We start from the raw sequence: 25,530 nt of genomic DNA on the forward strand, positions 1-25,530 counted from the left end.
TAAGGTGTATCAGAACTCCGTCTTGGAGTTGTACAATAAAGCCGACACTCAGGCTTGAGAATCTGCTTCTCTCTGACTAAGACGGTAGAACTTCGCGGTTAAATACCGCCCTTCCTCAATTTGCATAAAACGTGATTCTAAAAACTACGTTTTGGCCGGAAGTTGTAAGTTGAAACTAAGAAGCGATAGGAAAGGAACTTTAACTCAAAATTTAACTGTTAGAAAAATTAACATAATCCTTGCAGGGCAATGGGCATTTATCCCGTTATGTTTCTTATGAAAAAGGTGAATCAAGAAATCTGCGATAGAACTGTTTCCGCATCTTTATATATATATATAGCAGACCATATTCTCACGCATCGATTTGCATAACTTTTTTTCTATTTCGTTTCGAATGATAGCTTGTAAGTGCCCTTGTTGAAACGAGTGACAGGCCCACCTGTGGCCGAATGTGTAAAACTGTTGAATACAGGTAATTAATTCTATTTGACTTCGAATGCTGAAAAGCGATTTGGATGCATAAGCTTTTTTGTGTTTATTCATGTTTGACTCAAAAACGAACCAGATTACTTTAGAAAGTCGTCCTTGAAAAAGGTTAACGAGATAACTATCACGTTCTATCCATATCAACCGATTTTGAAACGTGCAGCTTAATGCGGCTAACTTATGTACATAAGCACAAATTTCATTAAATTTTATTTTCAGTAGAAGGCATATATTGAATAAAATTTAATTTATAGAAGTTAGAGTCATTTTATTAACAACAGCAAGGATGCTCTATCATCATCTAGACTTCCTGGGGGAAAAATTTGGTTTCTTCTAATGTGAGGATTACGTATGTATGCCTCTGCTGGTATTTATAATGTATTACGAAAAGTCCTATAATTGCCTATTTATAAAATAATCTATCACTTAAACTAGTGAGTTTGACATGAGTATTCTTATTTTGTTTATGTATTCTGCGAACATTACAAATAGATTTCAGAAAATCGAGTGTTTAGAAAGTAATCTATCACATATGCCTAATTTTGTTGAAATTCTTGATAGTATTTTATTTTAAGTGATTTTGCAAGATTTCTGCTTTATTTTTTACCATAAACCTCTAAACGTTTAGTTGACCGAGGTTACGCGCTTACTTGAGTCACGACACGGTACATTTTGGCTGAATACGTTTAAACTTTTGATGCATTTATTAATTGCATCTGAAGTGATTAAAAACCGGAAAATTAAGATATGTATTGTTTATCTGTATCACTGAATTTGATTCTTTACTCTTCTGTTTTGTAGAATAACTGGCTTTTTTTGGGATCTATACTAAGCATTGTATTTCTTTTGATTTACACTCGAGAAGAATTTTTGTTTTCACAGCAGAACCTGTTATTCTCATTCTACTAGTTCTAAAAAAATAATTTTAAAACTTCCATTATTCTCATCTGTTCTTTAATTTGCTCCTGAAAAACTTCATCCTTCATTGGAAGATTCTCATAGGTAAATTTTTTTAATGGGTTAACCTTCTGACCTCAGTTTTTTCTTCCCGTGATCCAGTAGCAGTTTCCTTTATTCATCTGTGCACAATCTTATGTGGGCAGTGTTTCCCTAGGGTATAAATTAATGTAGCTTCGTCGATTACAATTATCACCACGCCCCCTTCATTTTCCTTTTGCGTGTGACCTCAGAGTATTAATGTTTTTACGCAAAATCTCTTATTTTCGCTTCATTAATGAAACTGGAGATTCGGAGATGATTTCATGCTTCACTGATGTGTAAATTTTGTGTTATTTCGGCGCATTTACATTTGTTTTAAAATATATATGCTGACTTTTTTTTTATTGAGAAACAGCTCCCATAATGAATAAAAAACGTACTGCCTTTGTTTAAATATTGACTTCTACTAAGCAAATACAAAATATTTCTATGATTGAGCGCGCAGTTTTGTAGCAATTGTATCCGGGATTCTAATCATGGATCTAACCACTTTTTACCACGAGATTACGCTTGGGAATGCGATAATTCTTCATAATTTTAATAAATTTTTTCATATACTTTTAAATCGATTAATGATATAATATTAAAATTTTGATCATAAATAAAATAAATTTCGTACCAGTGTTTCATTGTGATATTTTCTTAACAACAAATGATCGTGTCTTAATTTAGTTATAGTATAGAGTCATTAGGCTATTTAGAAACAATAGATGTTAAAAATATACAATGCCATCGCCTGGATCTCTCGAATACGCGCCCAGTGTGCTACCGTTACACCACGACGGCATGCTTGAAAGGAAGGAGAAAATACCTTACACACTTCCCCTTTTTAAGGGGCAACTGAGGATTAGGGAACCCAATCGCCAAATCGTGGTGGTGACAAATTATCATCCACTACCTTTTAGATCAGACGCCATTAGATTATTTTAAAGCAAGAGATGCGAAAAATGTGCAATGTACTCCCGAGCATGCTACCGTTACACCAGAGGCATACTGGAAGGAGGGAAATACGTTACAATAGTTACCATTGAAAAAAAATTGGAATTTTTACTGTTGGTAATTTTTGATTACATTAAAAGTCATATATATGTCATTTTGTAAGTTTCCATTTCTGTAACAGTTAAAAAGAAATCTTTTTGAAAATTACACGAATTTTTTAGTTTCCTTTTTTAAACGAAGGAGAAAAAAAATGCTTCGATTTTTGACATCATTGCCGTCATCATTAGAGTTGTGTCATCAATTTGAAGACAGAAATAATTCACATTTGTTCGATTATCTCCAGAATTGATAAAGGGATTTTAAAGAAATTTTGTTTGCAGTCGGTACTATTCCTTCCAGAATATTGTTTTCAGGTCTCTGAGGGAATACAGTTGCACTTCCAAGAGCGTCCCATTCTTGTTCTGTCTCATTTTGGCCTGAAGATCTGACTTCCATTCCATGCGGTTAATATCGTCAGTTTCCTGAAAATCCTCCTCTAGATTAACCCTAACGCGAGGAACGTTCTCATCCATGAAAATGAACTGGGTTCCACTGCACCTATGAAAAAGCAAATGTAGACTATAAGATCTCTTTCTTATACCTCTCAGCAAACACAAAACCTCAATCAAAGACATGAAAGACTGTTCGCCGGTCCAATATGTTTGTCCAGACAATCAAAGTTCCGCTAGCATCTGGGATGTTGCAGGACTGGCAGCGGATCCTTTGGTTCATTCCAAATGACAGTAATTTGAAAACTGAGATTCATCACGAAAGAGAATGGTCTCCCACTGATTGCTTAGTCCAAAGTGGATTCTTTGGATTCTATGCGAAACGGACTTTTTTGAGCACAAAACTGAGAGAGATGCAAACAGCAGATGGTCTTGCTAGTAGACGAGATCTTGGAGCTCTATGTTCGCCTTTCAGGGGTGCAGTTGGCACTCAGCTTATTTTTATGTGGTAGTAATTCTAGATTGTTGTCAAAAATCTTTAAATCTTTGGAATAAAGGACTTTTTAAATTGACGGTGAAAGCAGTAGTTTAAAATAGTTTTTCAAGAATTCATTCTCGAACGTGTTCTTTATTGAGTTTGATAACTTCTGTTGCTTATCTTTAAAAATTATACTACTATCCGAATTAGCGAATCCTAGAGTTTTTTTTTTTTTTTTTTTTTTCCCCATGGCTTTAGAATTACTTAAGATATTGGCTTACAAACTTCTGTTGGTTTAGTTATAGTATAGATTCTCTCTTTTAGGAAATATTATTTTCGAAACGTCTTGAGACATTAGTCAATGAACGAAGCAGAATTGTAGATTTGCTGATGACGCATTTAGCGCACAGAAAATGCAGCGAATTCCATTTTCTCTGCTAAAGATGTGAAAGATGCGCTCAGTTCTTCCACTCGTTTTCTCCACGCGTTTCATCAGAAAGTTGAGTTGGATGAAAAGTGTTTCCTCCGGTTTTCTTCATTAAGTATATTAGTTGCTGCAACTTTTTCGCTTTCGACATCACTTTCGCAATGTTGTAATTACTTTAGCACCTTGAATGAAGCTCTGAATTAGATGTTTCACTGCCTTTAATACAATTATTTTCATGTTCACTTGAGCTGAATTCAGATGAAGTTTGGTTCGGCGAGATCTCTATTCTGATGAACACAAAACAGTAACAGTTTAGATTATGTTGTATGCAACAAATAAAAATTTTACTGAGATTTTTTTTTTTTTCCATTGTTGTTGACGACATTGTTTATCGCAGCTTTTGATATCGAAAAGCCACGGCTTTCACTACATTTTTTAATAATTAGATATTAATAGTTTTCGTCAGAAAGAACACAAACATAGCCTTCCATCCATTGCTTCTTTAAAAGCGGCATTTAAAACTGTCAATTAGCAGACGATAGTTAATACTTTTAAAAATATAGTTGCAGTTAAAAAAAAAAAAAAATCCAAGTAGCGAACAGCCTCTGTAAAATTTTGGTAAAATACACTTTGGTATAAATAAATATTATTTTTAAATTAAGTCAGTGATAAATGTGATATTTTGATACTATACTAATAAGAAGAGTCTCATGTGATTGCAGATTTGAACACTGTGCTTATTTTATTCACGCAATTTAGAATATATATCTAATAAAAAATGGTAACTTTCCGAACATGAAGAAAGCACAAATCAAAAAACAACGTGAAACAAAAACTTGAAAATCAATCCTGAAGCAAAAGTAAATTAATGCATAAGCAATGTATCACTGTAGATGTATATTCGATCATATTCCTTTGTAAATTAATTAAATTTAATTAAATGGACACCAGTTTTTGATATCTCAATCATTTTAATAATTTTCACTGTGGTCTGTATCTTAGAAATATAGTAAACGCGATGATGTTTATCGGTAAATTTCGATGAAAGGGGAACCAAATTGACTAAATTAAATCCTAGCATAAACTTTTAAGTCTGATGTAGAATTTTACGCACTGCGCCCAACATAACGCATACATAAATCATTTTTAATCTAAGAATTTTAATTTCTTTGGCACCCTGTCTGTCTTGAACCCTTTGCGGCTCAGTGTGTCCAGTCTGGACACACCTAAAAATTTCCTTCTGTACGCACAGAAAAATCGAATGAAAAAGGATTTATGGGTTTTTATAGGTTACTCTGAATCTTCTTTATATATAGTAGATGGCAGCTCAACACAAACCAGTCCACATATTTTAGCCATGTTTAGTTTTTTAAGACCCTCATTTTTCAAAGAAATCTTCCAGATTTTTTTTTAGGGTATAAAAGGAATTGTTTGAAAAGAAATTTCTATGTTATTTTTTTGGTTGTATGGTAATCTCTTTATTCTATATTAGTTTTAAATTTTTACCTTAAAAATATTGTGTAAAATCAAACGGCGAACCCTAGGTGTGCCCAGACCGGGCTCACCGATAATTTAGGACAATTGAGAGTCTTTATTCTTTGTTTCTCCGCATCTCATCGGTCAGTTCATTAACAACAATGCTCGTTTCAGCACTCTTTTCGAAGCTCTATTCGATCAATGTGCCACTTTGGGCACACCCACAGTGCTATTTTCACAAAATTTTACTTGTGTACTTCTCTAAGCCTAATTAGCAATTAGACTGCTCCTTTTTTTTTTTTTTTTTTTTTTAATTAAAACTCCCACTGTAAAAGGTAGCGTGCTGGAAAGGGTTAAAGGAATAACTCGCCACATTTACCTAAGGTTGTCCTCCACACCTAAATGTTGGGAGGAATTTTTTTCTAATTTAAGTATAAAATAATAAATAGAATAATCTTCTTGTTTAATATTTATATTTTTACTTGTTTATATTTTAAAGTGCATATTATATTCTATGTTACAATAAATTTTATATATATTTGTGGGTTCGTAAATATGCTATAAAAGATTTATTATTTCTTTGCAGGTAAGTTGGCCTGTTCCAGACTTTTGTGTGTAGATGCTACATGTGATACCTACTTCGGTTAAGTAGTACTTTTTTAATGTGTTGATAAAGTAGTTACATGGAAACATTCATTTATTCTGTTTGCTATTGTAAATAATTGCTATTTTTAATTTGGAGAATTTTTGACTTTCAAAAAACAGGTTCAATAACTGATATGTGTAATAAAAATCAATTTAAACATGGAGAAAAATATTGTGAAGACAATAATTGTTTGCATATTTAGTGCTAGTGATTAGCGAACGTTAATTGAAGTAGCCGTTATTAAATGCGACATCTGAATACCGAAACTATTGCACATACTCAGTTTTGAAGAGATCGATTAATAGGTCATACTAAGCATAGAACTGTTTGTAGAAATCATATCACAGTAAAAAAGAAAAATATATTAAATAATAACAAGCATTTAAGAAAATTACAGGAATGAAAGAGAGGGAAATATTTAGAAGCCAATTATATGTAATTTATATTATAGACATTTAAATTAGCTCTTTGATTGTATAAGAGGAGATTTGGTGGAGTGTTTTTAAAATTCTCTGAAATACTTTTTATAATTTTATTTTATGGAAGGTTTTTTTGATTCTGGTAATAATTTGTCATTACCAATTCAGTTTCTGTTTGAGAAATAGGAATTACTTCTGTTCTTTTCTAAAAGGTATCTCCAATAATTAGCTTTCATAAAGACACCTGCAATTTAGGTTTGAACAAATGCGCTTTCTTCCAAGTTTACCTGTTGTGACTAGTTTTATGGTATATAAATAGTATCTTTAAAAGAACTTGTGCGGTAAATCAGAAATTTTGCTATCTGAGAAAGAATGCAGAGCTTGTATTCTTTATAAGCTATGCAAGTTTATTTTGATTAATTTTGAAGTAAATTAGTTAATTAAAAACGCATCTGAAAATTATCGCCTTTTCCTTGGACCTTTCAAAAATAAATTGAGAGTTTATCAACGATCGAGAGCTTCAGATAAATAAACTCTGACAGTTTGCCAAAGACGCGTCTCTAATGTTTTACCGAATATTCAATAACGTAACCTTAAATAAATTGCGTCATGTTTCCTCTGGGATAAAAATCATAATTTCACAGTGTTCCTTACTAAGAGATCGTAAAGGAAACGTGGAATTTCAACTGGAGCTTGGAATAACTTTAATAAAACTGCCGTCTTAAGCCTGTTTTCGGTACTGCAGTTTTTTTATTTTCTGCGTCACCTGTCCAGAAATCCATGTTCTATCAAACATCGCAGTAAGTATTCTTCGATTTCTTCACCTCATCTGCAATAGCCCTGAATTGCTGAATGTCTGGAGCACAGAGTGGATTAATACCAGAAATTTCGCCAGTGATCTGAAGAAAGTTTAGGGCTATATCATTTCTTCCTTCTAATGGTTAAAAAATCAGAGCAAATGTGTAAATTATTCTAGGAGACTTAATCTCTCTTGTATATCATCATTTAGGAATCAATTGAGAAAAAGATAAAAGCATTTATAAATGTGGTATCTATATTTATTCTTTGAATCAAGTTAAGCGCGGAAGAGTAATTTCCCTTGGACTGTTATTTTGTCCGATAGCAAAGCCGCTTTGCAGTATATCTCCAACAATAAATTTTGCACTTCCAAGTGAATTTACGAAGATTCTCAACACTGGTTCACTCAATTGTCGTGCAGAGGATTCCTGCTCATTGTGGCAAATGAAAGAGCCGATTTCCTGGTAAAGAAAGAAACGTCTGTTCTACAAACTACTAATAACCTTATGACTTTTAATTCTGTAAAACTAATTAAATTAGAATTTTAGAAGAAGTTTCCTTCGTACCTATCAAATGAAGCTAAGAGAAAGGCCTGGGAGTGTCTCACTAGCTCAAAGCCAGTTATTCCAGGTTTTCTTCCTTCTGTAGCTGTGGCGGTATTTCGTCTTTTGACCGGGCACGCTTGTTCATCTTTTTAAATTCGACTTAAGGACTCTTCTGTCTGTACTCTTTGTAACTCTGGACTGTCCATAGATAAGGAGCATATTGACGAATGCACTACACTATTATTTTTTAATTCTATTGTTCTTAAGTATTGGGAAGCAAGATCAAGACTAATGGCTTAGTGGCCAAATGTCTGGCGTATGTATAAATAAATAAATGTCGTATTGATGTTACAAATGAAAGTGAATCTTGTTTGTTATCTAAATTTGGGCTGTGTCCAATGATTGAACTTTGACAGAGCTGAAGTAATAGACTCTACTATAGTCCTTGCATATTGTTAATGAGTTATCAACCTGTTTAGTGAATAGCTTCAGTGTATTTCCTCTGCTTGCATATATTATTATAGATTGCCGTTGGCAAAGTAATTGAATTCATTTTATCTAATACTGTTATCAGTTACTGAGATCTGTCAGCTGTGAGATTGATAAAATAATTGCTAAACTGCTATTTTTCTTTCCCTAATCAATATTTAATTAAGGGCTGAACATGTTAACTTAAACTTGTTAAATGCTCCGACCATCGTCATCTCCCGCCTTCCTTATTTAAGTGTTTTTGATGAAAATAAATCAGATTTTGTAGGATCTGCAAGTTTATTTTAGACTTATTCAGACATGGATGCCATAACTCTGTAGAAAAATTGTAAAGGAACTGAAATTACATGTTTTCCTGTTTGTAAGCTTTGTTTCATCCGAGATATGTGTCTTTAAAAAGTCTACTTTACCAAGTCACTTCTTAAGAGAAGTAAACATTGTTGCTGTTTGAAAACAAAGGAATCATTAGTTATGCAAACTATATAAAGCAAATATCTAGCAGACCACTTATTTGATCATTCAGTAGGAGTCGGTTGTTCAAGACGAGCAAACCGGTAATAGTTATCTTGGTTCCGATATTCGCTTTTTTGATAACCTTCTTTTATGTAATTGTGTACTTTCTCTGAATAAAAAATGACAGCCATAACAAATGACACAAATGCCCTCAGGCGTGAGACATGGCATTGAAGAGATACCATCAAATAGGTGTCGTTAATGCATCTTATCAACCAAATGATCGCATCTTACATCCAATTTCATGGGATCTTGTTGGTTATTATCGATTAGAAAGGTTTTCGTGCCTTTCATTTTGAAGTTGAAGTAAATCCAGTGGACATCATCAGCCTATCCATTTGAGTTAAAATAACCCCAGCTCCGTAAATGCGTAAGGAATAAATGCAGTGAGTTTTTATATGAAGCTTTGGTCTCATTTTCTTTTACAGAAGGATAAATGTCTGATTACAGGAAGATTATAGTGGCGGGATCCATGATTTTAACGATTATCTTCTGCGATGGCTATCACGAGCCCGGAACAATCTTCGCAGCGATATACAAATTGTTTGTGATAACACAGTTTCGTATTCATTTTCAACATTGCAGCCGATTTATTGAAAGTAATATTTCTGTACGCAATTCCATTGCCTAGATTATTTCAGGCCTCTCCAACCCAACCGATTTTGTGGGCCGATTCGAAAAAGCATTTTATTTCAGCTGTTCTAATTTATACCTCAATATTTTGAGGCGAAAATTTAAAACAGAATACATTGTAGTTTCTGTTATTATTCATAAATTAACAATAGAGCAGTTACTATACATAAATAATTATTATACTAATAATAATCAAAATAACAATCATATAGTATTTGCGCATTGTTATTGATGTTCATCAGTTAAGGACGCTCGTGAGTTATGTTTCATGAATTTAATTTTTTGAGGGAGAGGGGGGGATATTTCGCACATGTATATTGATCTAGAAGCACCTATTTGTGCCGTATTTCACCAATATCATTAATTCCGCTATAGCCGCAAAATTTAAAAAGGCGGGCCACATGCGACCTACGGGTTGGACATTCCTGATTTTGTTTAGCAGATAGATCTTATTTAACACAAAACGTAAAAGCTTCAACAGTTTAGTTAAAATTTTTAATTTAGCTGTCTCTCAGAACCCTCAACCCTTACCCTTTATGTCTCAGTAATTCCATCCTTACCCCACGACCTGTGGTTTGGTTTATTTGATTACGGCAAAGCACTCGAGAGCTATCGAAGCCTAAGGGAAAATATGCTTTTGTGGGGGACTCTCTAAGGCAAACTGACTCGTATTCACGTTATACATGGGAAAAATCACGGAAATACCCACGGAACCATCCCGTTCGCGGTATTCGAACCTCGGACCGAACTCTCAGTGTTCAGTATCTTTCATCGCTCGGCCATTGGGGGGGGGGGGCCCACGAGCTGTGAATTTGTCTGGCTGATTGATTAGGTCAAAGCATGCGGAGATAATCCGTTTTAGGGCAAATAAATGTTTCACTTTAATCCAGTTATGTGTTACAAATTGTTTTAATGTAATTATTATAATTCTTTTCGTATAACTGAAGTATCGAAACTGATTATGGCAAATATACGAAGAGATACCTTCGTGGAAGAGGTTTTGAGGGAAATTCTCTCGTGATCTCGGGAAGGAGATAAACGCGAAGACTAAAGTCAGCTCAAGCGAATTTCAGGACCGCGTTAACAATATAAACTTCTGAAATATTCTGTAAGATACAAACTCTCTCAAGAAATGAAATATGAGCTGCATGACTTTTGAGCAGTGCCCATTCGTTAAGGCGAATTAACGGAACGATTAGACGGATCTTCTAACTTGTTAGCTGGACGCTCTAACCACTTACACCACGAGATTTCGCATATAGTGAGGAATGAAATAATTCTTTAGAATTTTTCGAATAATGATAAAATATTGACATTTTGATCATAAATAAAATTAATTTCATATCAGTGTTTCATTGTGATATTTTCTTTACAACAAATAATCGTGTCTTAATTTAATTATAGTTACTACTGAAAAGATAATCGTATTTTTTACTGTTGGTAATTCTTGATGAAATTAAAAGCTAGTAATATATCTGATCTTGTAAATTTCCATTTCTGTAATAGTTAGAAATCTTTTTAAATATCATACGAATTTTTAATTTCCTTTTTTTAACAAAAAAAGCAAAAATGCTTCGATTTTTGACATCACTGCCGTCATCATTAGAATTGAATTATGAATCATTAGAATCCTTAAGGGAGTCATTTTAAGGTATTTAACAGAAAGTTAAATAAAATTAGCTATTCACCAGTGGTAAGTTATTGCTGCATTTATTGTAGGAGAACGACTGATGCTTTTATGGATAAAGTGGGAGAGACAGGATGCAACAGTGAAACGATACACATGGGCTTATATAATAATTTGCTTTCTTCATTGCTATAAACAACAAGTTTGAGACCTCCGGTATTTATTTGACACTTTGCTTTTTACACTGAGTGTATTTCTGCTGTTATCTGTTTACCTGCTATTTGGAGTGAGTTTTTCCTTTAAAAGCAAGCAATTAGATCGCGCAAGAACTTCCTAACACTAAAACTGCTGAATTTAGGAATCTTCTGTAGATCCTTTTTCGCCAAGTCATCTTCTAAGTTGTAAGTCATCTTCTAAGCCGAAGTCATCTTCTAAGTTGTAAGGCTGTAGTGAAGTGCAACATAATTGTAATAAAAAGTCCGTATGTGCTTTGGGATTGGACGTCCCTTAAGAAAAAATAAAGATATTGAACTTATGCGATTTCAAATTATTTTTTAAAATTTTAAACTTTTCGCCATAAATTATTGTAACTAGGCGGAACAAATGACTGGACATGAAAGCCGTTTTGCGGCATTAAAATAGTTGAGTTCTATTAAGTTTTTGCTGCTTATTCTTATTTATGACAGCGATTTGATAGAAGCTCTTTAAAAGCTATCCTGACAAAGGGCTTTGCATACTTTGTGAGGAAATCTATCCATGAAATTATTTGCTTGGTTGACCATTTTTGAGAAACTCAACCGACTGAATTCATAGAGCCTGAAAGAAAGCTTTTTTGTCGACTGAAGTAACGAATCTCACCTGAATTTCATTATCAAGTTTATATTTACTGTTAATTGTGTTAACTGAATTTACGAAAATGTCAAAATCTCTCTTTCTTTTTAGATTAAAACTTTGCGGCATTAGTATACGTAAGAAATTAAGTTGAATAATTATAATTCAGCCCCCCATCCTCAAAAGCAATGAAAATTGAAAGAAAAAAAAAAGAAGAAGAAAAGAAAGCAAAGTTGAATTCTTATATACTTCAAGTTTTCATTTGCTACATGAAACTTTTATATGTTGGTTATCTAACCAAGCATAGAGCTATCTATTCCTTCAAACTTCTGCCTGAATGACCGACACAGATTTGACGACGACCGCCAACTTTCATGCGCGACGAGAAAGCAAGCACCAGTTTTTGTAATAAAATTATTGAGTTATACTTTCTGTTACGCAGACTGCTTTTTAGTGTATTGCTTATTTAATAGTTGGATACTTTATTCAAGTTAAACACTTAAAATAACTAACACCATACTTAAAATAATAAACTGTTTTTTAGATGCGTCATTAACTGAATCGAAGCTCCGGGACCTCGCATCCTCACTGTAATTGAGATCTTTCCCGAATATCCTATATTTCGTAATGCAGATAGTGGTGCTTGATGGAGATAGAAACAAAAAGTGGATTATTATTCATATGAAATAATAATGCATTATTAATAATGAAATAATTAAAAGCATTCATATGAAATAATAGTGAATTTAAAATGTAAAAAAAAAAAAAAAAAAAAAAAAAGAAAGCTTTTAATATTTTTTGTAAAAATATGAAATCCTAAATTCACGAATAATTTCTTAATTGAAATAGAGAAAAGTATTCTTTATTTAATAATGCTTAATGGCATTGTGCACTGTTTTCAATGGGAAATTCACTAAGGTTCAGAAAGTCAATTCCTGTGAGACAAATATTGTAACGTTAGCATTCATTTACTGTTCTTTCGATCGCGTCAAAATGCTTCTATCTGTTGTGCCTGTAAAGGACAGTGCTTACTTTTAAATAATATTTTATGTGATGTTTTGCTAGGCAGAGAGCCGCTATGCCGTAGCAGTTTCTATGTATGGCTATCCTTTTTAAGGGGAAGATGAGAGTAAGATGCGCGTAAAGAGGAAGGATATATTTATGGCGTGTCGCTCTTGATCTTTTAATGCAAATCAGATATGCTTGCTGCCGAAAATGCCGGTTTTCTTAATATGCGTACTTCACGTTCCATCATTATTTTCTTCCAGACAAGAATTGAATAAGACCCATAATTCTCATTTACCGGAGTGCTCTTCACTCTCTTCATAAACTTCAAGTGAATATAAAGATAAAATAAAATTAAATATATATCCTTAACCTCCTGAACCACCTCTTTTATGGTCCATTTCCAGTTCAGGAAAAAAGTACAAAATTAAAAGGGAGGGAGGGAAAAAAAAAAAAAAAAAAGGCGCTTGCTTAAAATATGCTGCTTTTTTTCTTAATGTCCCCACCATTTTTACCCCGTTCTTTTACACAATAGCTCCTATTGTTCGAACTCTGAACTCGCATAATATGAAGCACCGTAGAGGGATCCAAGCCACGCTCTAACCATCCGTTAGCACGTGCGCTGATGAATGCGTTTTGTGAATGAAGGCTTCATCCTCTTTTTAGACGTGCGTGAATGTGTAAGTGTCTTAAGAAGTTTAGGGGGGGAGGGGATGAAAGACGTGTCATTAACCCTTCCCCCCATAAGCTGAAAGCTGTGTCAGCATTTCATATTTTATTGTTGTGTTATTAAAATTGGAGTTGGGTTCGAGCTTGTCACTAATTAATGAATGATGGAGTAGTGTATGATTTTTTCCCCCTCAGCTCTTTTTTGGACCGTGTAAATTAAGTTATGTAACTATAACGCACTCATTTTCATGTGTAGTAAAACATGGTTTAACTATAACCCCGCATCATTGAAATGGTTAAGTAAAATAATATTGATAATGTTAGTTCGATAAACCAGTCACTTAAAAATGATCATAAACTTTTCCCTACGTATTTAGGTCTTATCAAGTAAGACTCTAAATGTCTCTTTAACATAAGTGACTTTTCTAAGGAATTTAATATTCGTCCTTGTGTGCTTTCGTTCAGTAAGTAGTAACACCTCCACCTAACAGGTGGAAGAAGGGTTCAGGCGAGGCCAAAGCTAATTTTTCACGTTTCTCATTCTAATAACCTTAATGACTCTACAAGTTTTGTAGTCAGCCCAAAATCGTTCGCCATAACTATTCCTAATAACGCAGTGAAAAAGCATAAACTGAATGAATTATATGTCTATTTGCTTAACAACTTGGATTTCACCGTTGTTCGACATGATCATAAGGTCGTCATTGACAAGGAGAACCTGGTCGTCCTCCAATCCAACCGTTGTTCGACTGCTCTATCGAAGAAAAATGTGGAACTGCTGTCCATTAATCCGCCAAGTTTAGCAAGTTATCGCCAGATGTGCAAGTTGCCCGTGCATCGGCTCATTCCACCTGTTCATTTAATTTTTTGGGGGGGGGGAATTTCGGCTGGAAGTCCACTATTTTCCTTTTCGGCTGAATTTTCACCGGTTGAAAGTGGACATCATCGTCTAAAATAGTTTCCATGGATTATCCAGATAAATATGTTATTCGAAACGGCCTGATCAATTTGAGTTCGGATAAACGTCGTTTTGGAATATTCTAAAATAGTGGTTCTGAACTTTTAGGTCGTAGAAATATTTTAGTCGGTCTTGAAGAGTTTTGGAACATTTTGTTTAATAATTATATAAATTATCTGTAATCGGTTTATTCTTTCATCAATATTACATTATTTTCTTCTTAATATCCCCCACTCCCATTTTCCTTTCTCCCGAGCAAATAGATAGATGCATGTGAGCCACGAGGATAAAAAGTCTGGGAGACACCCAAACTTACCCATGTTTTCTTTATTGTTTCAAATATTTCTTTGATTTATCATGATTTCATCGCTGTGTCAATTCATCCCTGATTCAAAATCGTATTAAATCGTCCGCTGCCGCAACCCCATTGGTTCCCTCTTACCCGTTACGTCCTTTTTTCGAAACGTCAGACAACGAACACGCGTTTTCGTTAATTAAAATGGCTTAGTGCGAAGTGCGCTTCATTTATTTCAGAAGGTTTAGCTTTCGATTTCTAATATTTCTTAACCGTTTTCTTTCGACAAGATTTATCTTTTAAGTATTATTTATTTTATGAATTTCTTTTTAATGTATACGATCTGCCTTCGAATATTTGCGCTGAATTTGGTGTCACATTTTAAACAAATAGGCATGAAAATATCAAGAGGAAAATTTAGAATAGTGACACACGATTGAAAATAGAACTGCATTTGATATATGTGTTCTTACGTAGTAATTGGCGATTTGGTGAGATTATTATTGATGTTTCGATGTTGATGCAATAGATATTCATCACTTAATGCTCCCTGTCTCTGCAGATAACAGTCTCAGTAAAGACTTTTTTAAAGAGAGAATAAAAGGGGAAAAATTCTGTCAGTTGCGATTCTTGATAAAGGTGACAGCAGTGGATGTATCGGCACGATGTTGACGCTGTTACTCATCTTTTTGGAGGCGAATTCGCAATTTGTGTAGGTTTTCATATTTACTATAGTTATCTGTTTTACTCATAGACCAGGAGAGCAGAATCATTTTAACTGGTGCACGGAATAAACTTTAGTCTCTATTGACATTGATTGTAAAGAAATACGCATTGCATTTCGAGAGATCCTGATATGAGTCGAAAAAGAGAGGATTATTTTCTAATATTTATTTTATATGAATTTAGTAACTACTATGGTGATATCATTGATTTTAAAAATGAAATATAAAAATATTATAGTTTTTTTTTTTTTGGGTGGATAGAACTGTTCAGCTTTGAGGATTTGATACAAAAATTTGATTAGTAATTATATATATAAACAAATCTTAAACCCTCCAAGTGTCGTTATCCTCTACTGAAATTATATCTGTGCATATAGACAAAGAATTCGTTTTGCAGTTCTCTGTATGAATGATATGCTTGTGTGATTCTTGGAGCACTAAAATTCCAACCAAAACAATCGCTCTTGTTCTAACTCTCATTTTATACCAGTTGGCATTTTACCTGTTTGGAAGTTTTTGAGATACATCTCGACCCCCAATTTGTGGTATTTTGCTACTTTTTTTTTTTCTTTCCTTCCACCGTTCTCTGTTTTTGTTAGTTTGGTGAATTTTCCGAAAATCGTACGCTTAAAAACCACTTAAGCATGTCGATATTTTTTTTTTTTTCCCTTAATTGTCGAAATTTTTGCTGGGCATCAAAGTTGACATTCTTTGTCCATTGTTTCCGCGCGAGAAAATCATCGAATCGAACGAAGATTAAAAGATGTGCGGGGAGGGAGGAACGGAGAAGGAAAGCGAGGCTCTGATGTTTTCTCCCAGATGAAGAAACCTCCCTTTGCTTTATTTCAAGAGTCATTTACTATTTTGGAGTTGACATTAGGAGTTAATTCTACACTGTAATGAGGTTTTTGCTTGCTGAAAGAAAAGCACTTCCTTTGTTTCCCGAATTTTCGTTTCTCTGTTTCGGTTTTTATTTTTGTTTTTCTTCGAGCTTCAGATAAATATTGTCTTTAAAACAGAGTATTTGGGTACATTACTTTGCCTCTTGTCTCGTATTTAATGAATCTTTCCCTAAATAACTTACCTCTCATTCGCATTAATTTATTTGAAACGGTAATGTTTTTTTTTTTTTTTTTTTAAAGCTTGATGGTAAATTGTATTTTGTTTAAAATATCAATTTTTGTATCGGTTTGTCAATATTTTTGGGGGGCCACATATATCTCATATTTAAACGAAATATTTTGAAATTACTGGCACAGCTATACCTCTTAGGGGCAGTGGCGTAGCGAGCATAACTGGCGCCCGGGGCAAAATACCTTTTTGGCGTCCCCCCGCAACAAAAAAAAAAAAAAAAAAAAAAAAAACTTTTACAGTAATATAATGCATAGAATATATTCGTAATAAGAAAATAATGTAAATAATAATAAAATGCTGAATCTGCCAATTTTAGAGTATTTTATGGCAGATTCAGCATTTTATTATTATTTTCTGAGACAAGCGAAAAAACACTTACAGTAATATAATGTATAGAATATATTCTTAATAAGAAAATAATGCAAATAATAATAAAATGCTGAATCTGCCATAAAATACTCTAAAATGTAAAACAGTCACTACCTAACTACACTAGCATTGGATTCGGAAATGTATCTCTGTCGGCGGAAAAATCAGACATACGATGATCTAAAATTAGTTAAAAAGTTATTATTTTAAGTAGATATATTTATTAATAACAATATAGTATTATAATACATTAATACAATTAATTACTATGTATACATTTTTCTTGTCTTGGATGAAGCAAATTTATCAATTATCTCATTCAAGTCGGTCATTTCAAATTTTTCTCTTTCCACATTTAGAAATGCTTAGATGGCTTAGGGGATCTTGTCCTATCGTTGATTGTAAATATGTCAAAATTTATTTTAATTTGCTGAACGAACATTTAATAATGAAATAGTGAGGAGTATTTGAAGCGCTACTCTTTTTATGAGCTTAAAAATACTACTCTTTTTATAAAGTGCTACTTTTTTTATGAATCGTTTGGAAAAACATTTTCTCCGTAAATCTGTAATGGAGTTTTAGGTTCAGTTTCTTTTCTACTGCGGAATAACATCTTGCAGTCACATTAACTGCTCAAAACAATTAGGGGAACTTGCGAGTTCAGTATTAAATAACCATATAATCGACAACATTTTTAACGAAAGGAAATAGAAGAGATTATAAAGGAAAATTATAACGTTTACAAAGTTGGGAATATGCAAATTTAGTCTGTGACGTCAGAAACTATGCGTTTTAGATAAGGAGTAAGGAGCGACCTGCAGCATTCCTTTTTAGTAGGAGACTAACAACTGACACATGTTGAATGCTTTCTAGATGTGAATATACGATGTCTCAGCGAGATGACTTTGTAGCCAGGAATGTAGAATCGGTAGCCAGGAAGATTATCAGTCGTTTACAGGAGAGTCAAACGCAATCCATTGTAGCGGAAGCGTTAGGAGTTTCCTAAAATGTCATTTCCAGACTATGGAATCGGTTTTTGGAAACTGGATATGTTTGACAAATTCGGGACAAGGTCGAGTTATCGTTTTAAAATAAAAAACGGGAGTTATACGTGCATTTTGTTAAAAAAAATATGTCTCTGTTTTAGAGACATAAAGTGGTCAGAAAGAACGTTTTGTATGCGGAGATATTTGGTTGATGTACTGCAAACATTTTATTACACATTTTATCAGACAAATCAAAAATAAATAGTTAATTATATTACGATAATTATTAATTTAAAATATATTTTCCAGAAATCCATCGAAATAAAAAATTTCCGGAAAATCTTGTTTGGAGACCATTTGGCGCCCCTCTGCGAGCGGCTTCCGGAGCATCATACACCTCTTGCCCCCGCTTCGCTACGCCACTGCTTAGGGGCAAGTTATTTTACAATATAGGATACATAGGCGTAACGTAAGAGATATTCCGCAACATAAGTGTGCCCACTAGTGAGCGAGTGGATAAGACCGCAGCAGAACTAATTTGTCCCGGATCTGATTCCTCCTAAAATGGCTAGCTGTTTGAAATTTTCCATATTTACACATATGGAAAATCATGAAAATTTTTCTTGTGAAAAGAGCCAGTCCCTCTTTTAAAAATGGCTCGGTGTGGATAGGATTGTTGAGCGCTGATAGTTCGACCCCTGCCCATGCTGTTTCGCACTACCTTCTCTGACTGACGAATAGTGAATTCGACACTTCGATGTTGTTCTGGCTTTCAGGGAAAATATTGTTCTCTCTTCCCTGGTACATAATTTAATCGCTTATAAGACCAGATAACGTAGAAAAGTTAGTGAATTCTGCAGAGATAAAAACTGAGTAAGAGATACGGATGACAACGTGACGGGTAACAATTCGATCTCTGTCTGATGGTTCTCTCTCCCTTTGTTACCCAAATCACTTCCCTCCGTTCCCAACGTAGGGGGCATCCCTCTGTTAGCACCCGCTTCTTCATTGTTCCATAGATTGGTCTGCATTTTTCTGCTGTGGATTAATATGCTCTGTGTTTGAAAATTTTCCAAAAAGTTCTTTGCATAAAATATTGTACATAAGAGTACAGCGTAAATGACAGTATAAATTTTAAGTTACTTGGTACATAACTATTTAAAGCATTTTTACGTACTTCTGTTTTACTTATTTTATTTGTAGTTCTGTTTTACTTATTTAAAAGCAACGAAGATTAAAAAGTAATTCGAAACTCGCATTTATTTGCTTGCTGTGTGTATCAACAAATATTAAGTGCAATAAATATCGGTCTGGTCCTCATGTTTTATAATCGCAATGTATTTCATCTGCTTGCTATTTTTACTTAACGATAGCCAATCATGCAAAAGTGAAAATGATTTGAAAAGCTATTGTTCTTTATCTAATTACATATTCGACTCACATACGACAACTTCCGCAAAAGGTTTACTTAGTATGCATGCCTAGGAATGTAATTTAATTATTATTGCCTCTTCATTATGGAAAAATTAGAGGTAATAAAACAAGCTTAATTAATTGCAGTTCAAAAATCTGGTCGCTCCTTTATCTCTAGCGTTCTTAATCATAATTAATTATAAATCTCCTTTTGTAGAGATATGGATAACTATCTTCTTAACTGAGTCAAAGGAACGTTGGAAAATAAACTCATTTGTCTTTTTCGAGAAGTACTAGACATAACTCCGCGGCCGCGTGAAAACTCTTATTTCAATAGTTAATATCGATATATATATATATATATATATATATATATATATAATCGATATTATATATATCGATATTATAAGATCGGAGAGAACATCTGCTCTCAGTTGTTTTTAGATGTTAGTTCAGCTTGAGTTCGGAATACTGAGATATCTTCCGGTTCGTTTCGTTCATTAGAAATGCTTTGCATGGCGTTGTGTTTAACGTTCTCCGTAATATGAAGTGTAACTATTGATTGAACTCTGTGATACTGTGAACACCTGTACGAGTGTTTCTGTGGAAATTTCCAGAACTCTTAAGTGTTTCTTTTGATAAAATAAATTTTATCAACCTGCCATCGGACCTGTGCACACGTAACAATATTAAGCAACAGTGTTTATTATTCGTCACTAATATATCAATAAAGTTGCCATTTTTCATGAAAATGATTTTTTTGTTTATTTGTTTGTGTACTACTTAGTTATCATGAGATAAAGACACTATGGAAGAGTAGAAGGAAATTAACAAACTGCTAATTTTGCAAAATAAAGTTTTCCATCTTATTACCTTATTATTCTTAGTTTTACAGAAACAAGAATATGCTTTAAGACCTAAAAGATTGTCGTCGTGAGCGACAACCTCAATAAGCTAAATGGAAATTTCTACCATAATTGGGCTGAAACCATGCTGCAAATTTTGCTGAAATCTTTAGCTATGAAAATATTCCAGAAGATTACTTTTTCTGGATCTTACGCGGCACATCTATTCAACATGTTAAATTTATGTACATAATTGTTTGTTTACGTCATCATTTCTTCTGCAGAAATTTTAAATGTAGGAACATTTCAACCCCTTTTAGGTGTTTTCAGTTTTATCTGACGTCTTTCCATATAAACTTGACGCAGTGGATAGCGCTTTGTCTTTTAGAGTTTTATATCAACGGTTCGAGTCCATCTCGCGGCATTTCTCCGCCCATTTTTCATCCTCCGCTCATAAAAGGTCATTTTTGCATCATTCAGCTTCTGTTTTGCATCTGTGTCTCTATAATTAATTCTTAAAGGTTGGAAATCTGTGACTGTAATGACTAAAAATACGAGTTTCACTCAGCTTACTGATTCAGATTTCTGAACTTTTTCCCGCGTCTTATGTATCTAAGATTTCTCTCTGATCATGCACGTAATTTTACTTAGAAATACATTACTTTATTTTCTCAACTTTGTTTTTTACTTTTCTGCAACAGTGTCTAATTTCCTCTGCACCATGAAGTGACTAGTGTAAATTTCAGAATTGCAACTGTAATTGAAACAGAATATTCAAAAAGGAGAAAAATTTTAAAGAGGAACTTTTACAACAGTAAATATGGAATTAGACATACAAAAATACATTAGGAAATAAAGTTCAGTTAACTGGTTATTGTACATTACAGAAACCTACAGCATTAATTTAAAGGAAATCAAAAATATAAACACGAGTGAAAAACCAATAAGTCTATTTCCGCATATGCTAAGTCCCAAGTAAGAATTACAACTATTTACTACAGTTTTGTTTTGTATAGTGTTTTTTTGGGGGGAGGGTAAAGTTATCTGTTTTGAGAAAGTACATGCCATATTGAAGTAATAATTATATGCATGACTGTGTCACCACTTCATATCTATGGAAACCGATGATAGTTATTGAGATGGTTCGGCATATTTAAAGCATATCTGGGGGGGGGATGACTTCTATCTTTGCACGAGATTCAGAAATCATTTCATCTAGACTGACTCTGCGCGTGCAAACAAAAACCCATTCCTTACCGAAAAACTTATAAATATACATCTGCATTATCCATTCAACGTAAACGCTGTAGCCTTCAGACAATATCCAGCGTTTGATAGAAAATCACTCAGTATGCCGTTGATCATTTTCTGTGTGTCCACTTATAGTTGTCTTTTCCCAAGACTGATTGATGCCAACCCGTTCCGCTACGCCTGAATGCGACAATTGCATAGGCAAAAAGCATTTTAATACGAATCAATCACGCCCTTTCAGCGTAGATTACAGAGCGGTCTTTTGTGAACTTGAACGCGAACAGACTATTTTGGAGGTGTCTGGTGATGTCATAAGGAGGGGGCCAAATTATTGTCTACACTCTCTTTCTGTTGATCTCGGTGACAGACGGCGGCACTTGACTCAATTAGGTATCGTGGACAAATGCTGGATGGTCCCTAAACTGAAATTATTCTGTTATTATTGAAAATTCCATGTACCGTAAAATTTATTCTTTTGGGAACCTATTTTGCATCTTCGTTTTGAATCATTGCAGACAGAGATGCCTATCTTTTATTTGTTTGACATTAATTGCTGTGACAATTATTTTTATTTTATTTTTTTTTTCGATTTCTTCGAAAGACGAAATGGAATAGAACGTGTGCCACTCATAAATCAAAGCTGTTTTAAAGTTGTGGAAATTGATTTGTAAGTTTCGAAGTTTTGCGTAGATTCGTTGAGTTTTTTACTCTCCGCTGAAGAGGAAAATGATCAGATCAGGAAACATAAGACCAAGTGAACAGATTAGGTGGTGGCTGCTTCGCTTTATTCGATATGTGGATTTGGGGGGGGGGGGAGGGGGAGGATGGGAATTTCAAAAGCCTCGCATCAATATTTTGCATATATTTACTACAGTAGAAAGTGCCTAATTTGCTGGAGTATCAAAGCAAGAACTGATTTTTTTTAAATGTATGCTTGGAAGTGGTGTAATAAATTTAGAATCGATTTTTTCATACTGCCGACGATTAAAATTCCTTTCCATATGTACTACAAATATATGATAAATATTTACGATGAAAACAAATCATATGAATTTTTTTTTCATATATTATATACGGATTAGCTGTTAAAGGTTGAGTTTAAGTTATTTAATATTTTGAATCTTTCATTTACAAGCCATAGATAATAATACTATGTACTGCATGGCCTTATAAAATTGCTACACCATGTAAGAAGCTCGCAACAAATATAAAGTTTGCATGAAAGGTAGAACATGCTCCAGTATGCAAATGGAAAGTATTTCTTATCGCCTTCTCGTAGAATTAATCGAACTTCATTACAAGAAGGGGAAAAAGTTCCCTGCAAGTCCTTTATTCATAGATGAAACGGCCGGAAAATTTGGTAGCGCACGCAGTGGTGCTAGATAGTACAATTTTTCGCACCTGTTTAAAACTTAATAGGACTAAAATTTATGTCATTTTCTGTCATTTCCTTGTGCTATATTTGTGACTTTAAAATTTTTTAAATATAACTTAACATGCTTATGTGTTAAAATAATTTATCTACTAAAATTAATTTATAATAAATAAATAAGCAAATTATTTAGTCTTTAAAGCAGATTTTGGCATTTAGCAATCCTGTGATCATAAAATAGGTGCAAACAGTTTTCAGTGCCAGTCTGTGGTTTTTTCACGTGTCTGATTGATTGCTTTGTTTAATCTTGAAAGTTTGCCATTAAGCAATGCAAGTGTAGAATGGGCATTTTCAAGAGTCACTTCGACCAAAACCGAACATCGAAAAAGAATGTATTGAGAACTCCTATATTTCATACTTCGAATGAAGATGTCATTGAAAGAAAGAGAAATTTGCTATGTATTCAGTATTTATAAGAACAATAAATTTACCTTAGCCTATAAAATGGTTACTTCAGATATGTATTAGATTGGGGGGTATATTATATATATTTGATTGGAGGCAAGACGGAAACATTTGAGCAGAATATTGCTGTCGAATTTTTATTTAATTTTTGTATAGATAACAGAAACAAATGCATAAAACCAACGGATTTTACCACTCTGTTTATCCCTCTGATCGTATTGCTGGCTGCTTAGCCAAGGTGTGGGGGTGTGATCTTTCCCATCACCCACTGGTGGTAACTAACATTTCCACTCACCCTCCTCAGAATTTACGAGCTCATAAAACCAGATGCGAATTTTTTTATTTTTCATTCCCCCAATCTTCCCTCCCAGTTTTAGTATTTCTTTTCCCGTCGTTTCTTTAATGCCTCCCAACATACTTTCAAACTACGCGGATGTTTGGTAACGTTCTGGTTCTACCTTGGCGTTAAAGCTCATAGATATGCTATAATGCTTCGCCAAGATCTTGCTATTTGGCGATGTTCCTTCTATTTAAAGTACGCTCATGTTTACGAAGCTAGAACTGTATTTTCTTGTACTATATTGTATATCTGCATTTTATTCCGCATGTTTTTTGTATTATTTTATATCGCATATTTGATTATTTTGATTTATTTAAGCAGTTGCACTATGAAATGCTTTCAACCAATCACGAAGTTTGTAACGCGCACGTGACAACCGGTCACACCCCCCACCACAGCTACCATTCTGTCCGTAAGGACATCTTCTAGTATTTATTTACTTCAAGCACCCACAGAGGCATTTACACTATGACTGCCGAATAAAGCATGCAAACCGCATGTTATTCTCGGCTTACAGTTGAGATTGAAGACCCACGTTAACCTCTCGGAGGATACCTCTGAAGACACACTTATACGAATGGCCTATGCATTACTTGCTAGAGCCGGACACATTGCTTTTGCGATATCATATAAGACCAGATGTGATAAATATTTTCGTAAAGACAATATGGCAGGTCGCACTGGCAATTTATTCGCCTAAGCACTAATCATTCAAATTTTAAGTTTGGGTAGAATACACACTGAATTTCCTGTGATATAAACATTATTGATACTCCTAAATGTATATAATTTGTATCATAATTATGGGATTAGGTAATCTTATTGCCATATGAGAGTCTGGAAGATTGATTGAAATTTTCCAGCGAAATCTGGACCGAAAAGGTGTGTGTTAGTATTCAAAATATTGAGCTGCTGAAATATATTGGCCAAAATAATATAACCAGGCATTCTAAAATTCGCATCGAAGAAAGTTACGAAAATGTAATTCTTTCATCTCTTGCCCCCACCCGCAAAATACCAAGAAGTTCCTGTCGTAGCTCATGTATACGAGTAATTATTTTCTCACCTTTTACAACCACTTCACCTCAGAGTATAAAAGCAACCGTTTGCATTGTGAATAATACAACTCTATTTACTGCGTAAGAGACACCTTTATACGGCTATAGTTCATCCAATATTTACGTATGCCTTCCCTGCTTGGGCGGCAATTTCTAATAACGATTTGAATAAGCTTCAAATAATACAAAATAAGTTCCTCAGACTTATTACGAACGCCCACTTCTATGTTTCAAATGACACGCTTCACCGTGACCTTAAAATTGAAAGAGGCAAGACTTTTTTCCACAAAGTTATTGAAAATTTCTTTAATAAGGCTTTAAACTGCCCGCACGTGGATAATTTCAAAGTTTTCGACTACATCATACTCACAGAAGATCGAAATATCAGGCCATTTGCAGCCCACATTTGCGATTCCAACTTCCCTACGTAGTTGATGCAGCTTGTATATAGTGTATATGTGCTTTTTATCATATTTTCTCTGTATTATGTATTTAATACTATGTGTTTTGTATTCTTATCTTATTATGTTCTATCTTCTTACCTCATAAGCAGTCATGACATGCTTCACACCAACATTTGCCTCTCTTGGTCTGCAGCTTTAGCTTGGATTTGTTTTTTTCTGCCTTGTGACAAGTGGTCACCCCCTTCTCTTACTATCTTAGACCTCTCCTTCATCGGTTCGGACAATTCCATGTGTCAGGAGCCGGAAACATCGCGAATCTTCAGCGAAGTCCGGCAATATCGGTATGGACTGGAACTGGACTGTGAATCATATCGATACAGAGCTTTTCTAATAAACGCGATTTCACAGGTCTTGTGTCAGTGAAGTTTACCATCTGAATAACTTGAT

At 34.0% G+C, this 25,530-nt stretch overlaps 1 protein-coding gene across 4 annotated transcripts in view; it reads left to right on the top strand.

The window, feature by feature from the left end:
• LOC118183748 (protein pangolin, isoforms A/H/I/S-like) overlaps positions 1-25,530 on the top strand; it is a 298,772-nt gene that overhangs the window by 192,517 nt on the left and 80,725 nt on the right. Inside the window, exon 2 of one of the 4 annotated variants that reach the window (XM_035353351.2) lies at positions 5,880-5,936. The exons of the other annotated variants lie outside the window; for them this stretch is intronic. Within the exon in view, the coding sequence (XP_035209242.1) occupies positions 5,913-5,936 (24 nt within the window). The 5' untranslated portion in view covers positions 5,880-5,912. The remainder of the gene's footprint in view (positions 1-5,879; positions 5,937-25,530) is intronic. 4 annotated transcript variants of the gene reach the window in all.

This window comes from Stegodyphus dumicola, chromosome 1, assembly GCF_044657685.1.
Source record: "Stegodyphus dumicola isolate Sdum_Otavi_A_Nest chromosome 1, ASM4465768v1".
In the NCBI taxonomy this organism is placed as follows: domain Eukaryota; kingdom Metazoa; phylum Arthropoda; class Arachnida; order Araneae; family Eresidae; genus Stegodyphus; species Stegodyphus dumicola.